We start from the raw sequence: 9,755 nt of genomic DNA on the forward strand, positions 1-9,755 counted from the left end.
CCCTCCTTGTGATGCCACTGATACATTATATATTTGCTAATCAATATGCAGGAATGCTATGGACCTCTTGTGGCACCTTATCAATGTCTTTTTCATTGGGCTATGAAAATTCAGTGGTCACCCTGGATTAACATGTTCATAAATGCAGAAAGTGGATATTGATGGTACAGAATAAAGGATATCCATGTGTTTTTTTTAATTGAAAATCCTATGTATAAATAGGGCATGAATTTCCGTGTAAGGCCGCTGTTATATATGTAAACATGTTTCGTGCACAATAACTACATAAGCCACCATAATTTAAATTGCATTGTGATTTATTGATTTATTACTGTTAACAAGCTTTTCCTCGGTGCATCAAAGCTTAAAGGGACATCAGGGATATGGCTGATTTTCAGACGTTGCAAACGAAGGGCAGTTGAGCATAGCAGCTGACAGAGTGCCACTGGCCGGCTGATAGAAGAGAACAAGAGAGGGGTGTTAGTGTCAGAGCAGATTGTATCGACGCATCTATTTCAAACAGGTTTCACTGCAGTTGTCAAAGTACTTAAACCTTCTATCGGATGAAGTGTCTCATTTGAGCAAATCACTTAACAAATATAATAATAACAATAATTAATTATGACACAGACACAAACTTGGCAGAAAAAAACTGTTAGATATTCAACTGTTCAACTGTTAGATATTCAACCAACAACATGAGTTGAAGGCAGACACTGTACCGCTCAAGGTGCACAGCTTAACTGTAATAGAGCTATAACACATCAAAGGGATCCAATCAACCTTCTAACTTGACTATCCATCCATTTGGGTTTTGATGCTGCCCCTGTCAGGGTGGTCAGCCAGCTAATCAGTCAATGAAGGGAGAGCACCCAAAATTTAATGAGTCAACCCGACTGGAGAGCTGCCGTTCTTTCCAACCGATAAACCACTAACCAACAAAAACTATAAGGAAGGGAGGGTGGGAAAACTAGAACAAAGAGGCTTTGGCCCAAGTTTAACACAGACACACCCCTGCCACACCATAGGCAGGCTAAATCAAGTGATCAGGTCTCTTGCCAGCTCACATCCTAGTGGTTTAAACTACCTTATGTTTAGAACAATCATCCAGTTTCTCTTCAGGAATAAAAGCAAAACAAATGGGGAAAAAAAGAAATAAAAATAATATAGGAAAGGATAAAATATAAATTACTAAAATGACAAAAGCCATATATAAGTGCCAAAAAGGGCAAATTACACAAAGTTGAATTCATAATACTGTATATTACTCTACACTATTGTTAAACATTTTTAAATATGTAACTTTGTTTGACCATTGATCAAAATTTTTATTTTTAATTTGGTCACTTGGCAGCAATTTTTTATTATTGTCATTTCTGTCTTATGCAATTTTACCTTTCCCAGTATATATCTATGTATGCCTATAATATTCCCTTTCACTTACTTGACAAATTGACTGCAGTGCACCATGTTCCATAGCGGTGGTTCTGTCCACAAGCCCAGTTGGTGAAGTCCAACCTGCTCCCATCTACATTTTGGTATCCCACACACTAAACAATGGAGGAGAAATAAAAATGTAGGTAAATAGATTTCCCATTGTATTTCCTACTACAAGTACAGTGTGTAAAAACTAGTACATGATTCTTGGATGAAACTGAGTCTATCTACTAAGCCTTAGATGGAGATAAGGTGAATGGAGATAAAGTCTCACCCAATCAGCTCCTAACTGCCATGTCACAGGCTGTGTTCGAAAAATGACAGCTAGGAGCTGATTGGTTGGGACTTTATCCCCGTTCACGTTATCTCCATCCAAGGCTTAGTAAATAGACCCCTACCGGAAACACAAATGAATGTGAAGACATTGTAATGGCTACAAAGGCACTAGAGGGTTTATCAGTGAGACAGAGTTTTACTACATGGGGCTGGAAGAGGTTGTCTTGACGTGAGCACTTGTTGACTTTGGAAGGGTCGTCCACTGTTTAGGGTAATCTATATTGTATAGTTCTGTGGTATGTAATTATATTGCTTTTGGGTTCCTTTATATGTATACTGTAGTTGTATATTTTATGTGGTTTTATGTGTTTAGCAAGTGTTTCTTTACCAATATGTCATAAACCAATGTCTTGTTTTTGGCATTTGCGTATAAACACTAAACTTGGTGGTGGGATTATCTGCTAGGGGGCAACATCCACAATCTTGCCTAGGGCACCAAATTGGTAAGGGTCAGCTCTGTTTTCTCTGTTTCCTGGACTGTATTCTGCTGTGTGTCATCTTTTTACTCCAGGAGAGTGTGGTCCTGTTACTCTGCCACCTTACAATATACATATACTGTAGTATTTACCTCTGGAAAACAAGTCTGATAAAAAATTCTGTAGGTTACAATCCTTTCTATAGTAGTTAGTTTTAACTTCCTAAATACAATATGTGGGTGTGTGGCTGTAGCACGGACCTCCGGCTTGTGATTGCATCTAGGATAAAAGCAGTCATTCTACGCTACTTACGTTGTTGGCTTTATACACTCCGATCCATGCGTAACTCTGATTTGCGCATGTACGCTTTGCCAGACATCGAAGATTGCTGTTAGCCCACGCGTTGTGTAGAGAACTTAGATTCCCTCTCCAACATCTGCAGGTATGCTATTGAGGTAATAAAAAAGCGTCATTAATATTTCAGATCAACGTTACACCCCATCAGTAACATTTACATGTTCACGTCAAAACATTTACAAAGAGCACAAATGTAGCCCAAATCTAGTGGCGGATTTTACCTAGAGGCTGCAGAACTGTAGCTCTTCCCCACCAGTAATATCTGACACACGCTGGGACTGCCTAGCAGTGCCAGTGGTTTCCTACTAGAAGCGCTCCCTGCTAATCACAGCCAGCTAATCACATTCTTGACTGCAATTAGCAGAGAACGCTTCCAATGAGAAGCCTCTCTCCTGCTATAACGGTAGCCCTATCTGGCTTCTAAGGCCTGCAGCCCCTGCTGCTTGTCAGTTTGTGCATATGTGTAGGATCGCACATAAAATACATTCTATAAAATTATAGGTAGACGCTATTGGTTGCTATGAGCAATTTCTCCACAGGTCCACTTCCCCATTACTGCTTCATACATTAACCACAAAAGCTTCAGGTCTGCTAGTTTAAGTGCTATTGCTTGTCCACTAAACACAATTGAAGGTGAACACCCACATCACTGTCTCTGGAGACTCCCATGTAAACCATTGTGTCCTAGTTTTGCGCAGGGTGGGAACATCGAAACCATCAAAATGTAACTTCCATCCATTTCAGGACTATATATCTTTATGACCAATATTTAATGCACACTTATGTTTGTCTACCTGCAATTGACAGGGGCAAAATGCTGCACCCTGCAAGTGATACCATCTTGCCGCAGATTAGTGCGCTTTATCGGGAAGCTAGGTGAATTCGCTACGGTCATACTTCTGTGGTCCTTTACCAAGTTCTTGTTGAATTTATAGACAGAATATTGATTAGGCAAAATAATTAAATACAAAATTAGCTTCCTCCACTGTAAATATGTGACATACAATAGCACATATCGTATCAGGGCTGGTAGCTTTGAGGTGCAGCCAGAGGCATAACTAGGTATTTAAAATTTATTAGAGCCCCTATGTACCACCCAATGGTGAAAAATGTATATAACGTACTGTATGTAACTTTGACAAGGAAATGGCCCCCATCAGCTCTGGGCCCCATAGCAGCTGCTCCCCTTTTACATGCACACGGGCCCCTGGATCCAGGAGTTCCCACACAATGCCAGAGTCTACTGTGCCGCCGGAGAGGAGGGGGCCTGATTGGAGACAGCACACGGGCCCCCTCCTCTAGTAAAGTGCCTTTGCACCTATGGTAATTATGCCCATAGTAACATTGAATATGCTATATGCAATATGCTTGTAGATGAACCAGTTTGCATAATTAAAAGTGATAAGAAAGTGATAAGGTGCCAGCCAATCAGCTTCCAACTGCCATCTCACAGGCTGTGTTTGAAAAATGACAGTTGGGAGCTGATTGGCTGGCACCTTATGACTTTCTTATCACTTTTCACTCTGTCTCCTAACACTGCTTAGTAAATAGACCCCTCACTGTCACAAAGCAGTTTAAGTGCTCAGTGTAAGGAGTAGGAATTACAAAGCTTCTCTTTTCCATCCTCAATAAAAATTATTTACAGTATAAGTGCTTATAAAACCAGGAATCTCCTGTGTCGCCGCAAAGTGATCCCTTAGGGCAGAGGTTCCCAAATTGGGTCCTCAAGGCACCCTAACAGTCCAGGTTTTAAGGATATCCATGGTTGAGCCCAGATGGTTAAATCAAAATTGACTTAGGAACTAATTAAGTCACCAGGGCACGAGCATAATCATCCTTAAACCCTGGATCGTTAGGGTGCCTTGAGGGTGGCAATAGCCAGTGATATTTTTAAAACAGTACCTGAGTTAACTTTGTATAATGGAGGTGAGGAGCCATTTTGAATGCAATGACTGTTTTTATTATCACCTATACTGTATATGGATTGCTTTTAGTCAGAGCCATGACTAGAATTTTTGGTGCCTTGCGCCAGAAGGTGCCTTCCCCCCCCCCCTATTTTTCAAACAGGAACATAAGAAGCGCACCCAAAAAAGGGCCAAAGTCTCATGTGGAAGGTATAGAAGAAGAGGAATCTACAAGTGAAAATAATAGTAAACAGAAAATTGACGGTCAGCGCCCCCTGCCCTGCAGTGCCCTGTGCCATGACACATGTCGCACCACCCTAGTTACAGCCCTGCTTTTAGTTTCATTTATATATTATCACCAAAATAACAAAATGAATCAGGAGGAGATGTACTAAGCCTTGGAGTGAGATAACGTGAAGAGAGACAAAGTACCAACCAATCAGCTCAGAACTGTCATTTTTAAAACAAAGGGGTCTATTTACTAAGCAGTGTTAGGAGACAGAGTGAAAAGTGATAAGATGCCAGCCAATCAGCTCCCAGCTGTCATTTTTCAAACACAGCCTGTGAGATGGCAGTTAGGAGCTGATTGGATGGCACCTTATCACTTTTCACTCTGTCTCCTAACACTGCTTAGTAAATAGTCCCCACAGTCTGTAAAGTGACAGTTACGAGCTGATTGATTGGTACTTTATCGCTCTCCAAGGATTAATACATAAACCCCTCAATGTTTTTCTTTCTTATTAAACTACAGTAGGGGGTCTGGCCATGCAGCAGTGAAAAGCCCTGTTTCACAAAACACCTCAGAAAATTCACTGCCTCCTGTTGCACAAGAAGGGGTATACCATGGAGAAGTCTGAGATTTCTCCAGCTTTGCTGCTCATTAGTGAGTGAATCGTGGGGAGGGGGGTTCATAGAAAACTGGAAACTTATTGTTTCTGTTTCACTTCTCAATTGCATTTCGCCATCTAGAGATAGAGAAATGAGCTGAATCGTCCCTCTGTAGCTCACTGCTCCTGTTCATTCCCCAACGCTCTGCCCCTTAAGCACAGTGGTCCTCATTCAGAGGCGCTCGCAAGAAACGAGAGCTCGTTCTGAATGTGGGTGGCCGCTTGTATTTTTTAGTGCGGCCTCCTGGTCGCTAGCTAAGCTGTGGGTTACCACCCACAGCTTTAGCGACCGACCAGGTTGATGGTCGCGATGGTGAAGACCATCGCGACCATCGGGGCTTGCGACGAGACCCTAAGGTTGGGTCTCGGCAACCGCAAGCCCCAGGGAGCTTCCTGCTCTGATCGAGCAGGAAGCTCCCCACTGACATCACTGCTGATGTCAGTGCGGCCGCCCACAAAACGGCAGGCGTTCCGTCAGGAACGCCTCCGTTTGTGTAGCCACCTCCCCGCCCCACCTACAAAAAATGGGGCGAGCTGTCGCTCAACATCGACAGCCGCCCCTTTTGTAGTGAGCTCCGGAGCGAGAGAATTTCACTCTCGCTCCGGGGCTTGCGCACTCGCTGTGCGGCTTGCTGCGCGTGCGCAGGGCCTAAACATCGACCCGTTTGCGAGCGCTCAGCGCTTGCGACCGGGTCTGAATGAGACCCAGTATCCTGCCTGGGCATGAGAAGAAGACATATAAGACTCTCAATATATCTGTTTTCAAGCTGCTTCCCGGGATCATGGAGGGGACATTTATCAGAGGACGTTGCTGGACAGATAAGTTTAATATGAACGGCTACAAAACATTACTAATATATATTGCATAGATATGATGCGACATATAGTGATATTTTCCAGTAGCCACTTCATGTTCTACATCAGTGGTGTCAAACTCGGGCCCTTCAGTTGCAGTGGAACTACACATCCCAGCATGCACTGCCAGAGTTTTGCTATTAGGGCATGCTAAAACTGTGGCAGGGCATGCTGGGATATGTAGTCCAACAGCAACTGTAGGGAACGAGTTTGACACCACTGTTCTACATGGATAGAGCCCTAGATAATCAGCAGCTAAATGATACAAAATGCTGCAAATACCTAAGCTTCCATCCACTAGAATACACTCAATGATTCCACAAACCTGAGCCGTCCAGAAGTTCCTCAAACAGTTGAAAACACGGTAGGAGCAGGTCCCTTTGTCAGGGCAGATGCCTTTCTTCATCTCCATTGTGACATTGTGACATTTATGCAAGTGGCATTTACTTTGGTCGTAGGTCTGCAGGCGATCTACCATGTCACTTCCATTCTCTTGGCTGTCTGGGCAAGCGGTCTCTTCTGAGTCACCCTGAGCAGCTGGTTCTGCTAATGCACCATGATCACAAGCATCTAAAAAAAAATAAAGCATTAAGAACTGGTGAAAACATTTTTTTTTCAAAATCACTAACTAGATAGCTATCTTTCTGCCACTATTACTTAGAGAAAAGAAACATAAGCATTGGCGGTTGCAAGGTGGGGTATGCAGCCCTTACCAAACTGCCAGGGGGGTCGCTGTTTAAACAATAAGACTAAGTCAGCTCCAAAGGCTGCTGCTGGGGATCGACAAACTCACTGGGGATCAGCTGGGTGTCTGTGTGCTTGACAGGCATGCCGGATTAGTCCGCTCCCAGACCCCTGTGCCAGATAGCTCCAATTGGCCAAAACTAGCCAATGGGAGCTAGCTAACGCAGTAGTTTGGGGGCAGCTTAATCAGGGGCATCTGTCAATCACATAGAGTCATAACTAACCCTTCCCCGGTAATGATCAATCCCTGGCAGCAGCTTTTGGAGCAGACAATTTTATTGTTTAAATGGCAAACCCCCTGTCAGTTTTGGTAAGGGAAATCGCAACTGAACATACGTAACTGAGAACAGTAGATATATTTGTTTAACCCATTTCATGCAAACCTATTTCCCTTATGTTGCTCTATTTGGTAATTATTTAACAGTACACTTACTAAAAGGTCCATGTGAATAAAACACAATTAGGGGACATTTCATTTATATGTGATGGGCTGGAATCTGCACACATCATAGAAAATTACAACACAGCCACTTTGCTCCTTTTACTGGGCACCTCTAGGTTAGGGGTGGTATGGCGGGTATGCCAGGCAGACGAAGCAATATTGTACCTGCAATGTGTCTCAATTACCAGTGTTTCCACACCATTCTGACAACACATTACAGGCTCCACTTGTTGAGTTTGGCCCCATAGAGAATTATGAAATATTAATAAGTAAAACATCTGTCAAACACAAATATGATCAATAAGCGAAACACCCTGTAATACAGGGAGATTGTGTAAATTGTCATCTCACCACGTTCCTGAGCATAGATGGTCCCCACCAGGAGCAGCAGCAGAAGACGGATCATGTCTGCTGGGGAAAATAAATCGTCATCATTTCATGTTCTTCTCTGTGGTTTTCACACTGACCTGTAACTTTGGTTTTTTTACCTTTTCAGAGAATTGAACCCTTTGTGCCTTCACAATTCTGGAGGTCCTTCAGGTGTCTGCAGTCTCCAGTGTTCTGTATTCTCCTCTTTATACCCTGATTTTAGGAAGTTGTGGTTTTACATGTATTAGACCACAGTGTAGATAGACCATGGAAATTGCACTAAAAGTGATGCAAATGGTATTTATCATCACACACCTATATTACCCAAGTGCAACGACTTGAACTGTCATTCTTCCATCTAAGTAGAGTTTGTTCTTGTGCATGCATGATAAAAAACTCTTTATATTTCCAATTTTATATAGCTGTGAATGCATTGGAAACATACAGTGTGAAAGGGAGCAGATCTAACAAATTAAATCAAAACACAATAAAATGATGGTGTATAATATGTAATCATCCAGAGACATGAAAGTTGAAAAAAACCATAAATCCCCCCCGGGAGCCCCTAACCTAAACGGCTCTCCACGCCCGGCGCCCGGCTTACCTTCGATCGGTATGCCGGATGTCAGGCTCCCGGGGCAGGTCTAACGACAGGCGTCGGGATATCGAAGCCTGTCATTAGTGCCTTGCCGGGATTTGGCAGTCGGAAAGCCGGTGGTCGGCATTGTGACCGTCAGCTTCCTGACTGCGTCCCGAAAATGATGCCTGCTCCATTTTCCTGAAGATCTGCGCATGCTCAGTATACTGTGTCATAGTGTCTATTCGATGACTGTGTCAGTAAGAGAAGGAGGGCTCACACGCTGACTGCAAATGGGCCCCTTTCACTCATAAACAGCCCCAGCTGAGTTTTACATGTTAGAGAGCTGTGCGCTACAGCACTGTACATACATGCTGAACACTAGTACCCAAAGTCTGCAGGGAGGTCCAACCTCTGACCTGATGTGTTACTGCAGCCATTTTTCTCTGTAGTGTGTTACAGTACTGAGTAGATGCTCCTCAAGGTGAGATACCAGCTGTAATAGCCACCACTGCATTACCTTTGATCACTGCTATTAACACCAGCATTACCACTGTATTTGTGGTTTACCACTATTACCCCCAGGGGCAGAACTATGGGAGACAATGGAGGCGCCTGCCGCCGGGCTCCAGCACTGAAGGGGCACCTCCTCCATTGCCCACAATATATTCACTCCACTTAAGGCTATTCTATATTTGTGTTTTTGTGCATATGTGATAGATATTTAGATTGCTAGATAGATAGATAGATAGATAGATAGATAGATAGATAGATAGATAGATAGATAGATATGCACCATATTTAATGTCCCTTTTGTTTTAGGGGGCACCAAATTATAGCTTGCCTCCGGGCGTCTGTGGTGAACTTACGCCACTGATTACCCCTATCCATGTGCTTGGTTAAATAGCCATCATCATTTTCTGTGCAACCAGCACTATCCCTGGTGCATGAGATACAGATGTGTCCTTATACATCTAATCTCAATATGCCATGTGGTGCAAGCATACATGCCTACCCTCCCGGTTTTCGCGGGAGGCTCACGATTTTACGGGTAACCCCCCGCACCCCCGGAAGGGTAGGCATTTCTCCCGCATTCTGCCCACTTCCTAGTGAAGTGGGCAGAATGAGAATACCCGCGGCGATCGCGGGTCTCCGTGCAGGGGGCAGGGCTTAAAACGTGATTCTACATGAATCACATCATTTGGCCCCGCCCCCTATGCAAATTCTATCCAATCACGGCAATTTTACCATGAGGGGGGCGGGGCTTAATGATGTGAATCGTCAGGCTCCGCCACCCATTGCCTCCCTCCTGCTTCTCTTACCCGGGCTTCTCCCGGGAAGAGATCTTCAAAGGTAGGCAACTCTGGGTGCAAGACACCGGGTGTGAGTCAACTGCCAGGTCCCGTGTGACTCTAGCAGCGCCTAGTGTCT

At 43.8% G+C, this 9,755-nt stretch overlaps 1 protein-coding gene across 2 annotated transcripts; it reads right to left on the bottom strand.

The window, feature by feature from the left end:
* Window positions 1-315: 315 nt before the first annotated feature.
* LOC148502445 (bone marrow proteoglycan-like) lies at window positions 316-7,921 on the bottom strand. 2 transcript variants are annotated; one of them, XM_088449831.1, is made up of 6 exons: window positions 7,867-7,921; window positions 7,730-7,789; window positions 6,518-6,762; window positions 2,502-2,636; window positions 1,445-1,550; window positions 316-453 (listed from the first exon to the last, which is right to left on the bottom strand). In XM_088449831.1, exons 2-6 carry the CDS (start codon window positions 7,782-7,784, stop codon window positions 395-397), a joined length of 600 nt encoding a protein of 199 aa, XP_088305957.1. In that variant the 5' UTR covers window positions 7,785-7,789; window positions 7,867-7,921; the 3' UTR covers window positions 316-394. The 2 variants fall into 2 exon arrangements, with proteins under 2 accessions (XP_088305957.1, XP_088305956.1); XM_088449830.1 differs by having other exon boundaries at window positions 7,730-7,786; window positions 7,867-7,919.
* Between the last annotated feature and the right edge of the window lie 1,834 nt (window positions 7,922-9,755).

The sequence above is a fragment of the Taudactylus pleione genome, unplaced genomic scaffold (assembly GCF_031769625.1).
Source record: "Taudactylus pleione unplaced genomic scaffold, aTauple2 ptg000497l, whole genome shotgun sequence".
NCBI lineage: Eukaryota > Metazoa > Chordata > Amphibia > Anura > Myobatrachidae > Taudactylus > Taudactylus pleione.

Coding starts and splice junctions, on each gene's coding strand:
- LOC148502445 (XM_088449831.1), bottom strand. CDS start 7,784: ATGATCCGTCTTCTGCTGCTGCTCCTGGTGGGGACCATCTATGCTCAG. Junction 2,637..6,517: donor GGAACTTCTGGACGGCTCAG/GTTTGTGGAATC, acceptor TTACCTCAATAG/CATACCTGCAGATGTTGGAG. Junction 1,551..2,501: donor GAGTGTATAAAGCCAACAAC/GTAAGTAGCGTA, acceptor TCCATTGTTTAG/TGTGTGGGATACCAAAATGT.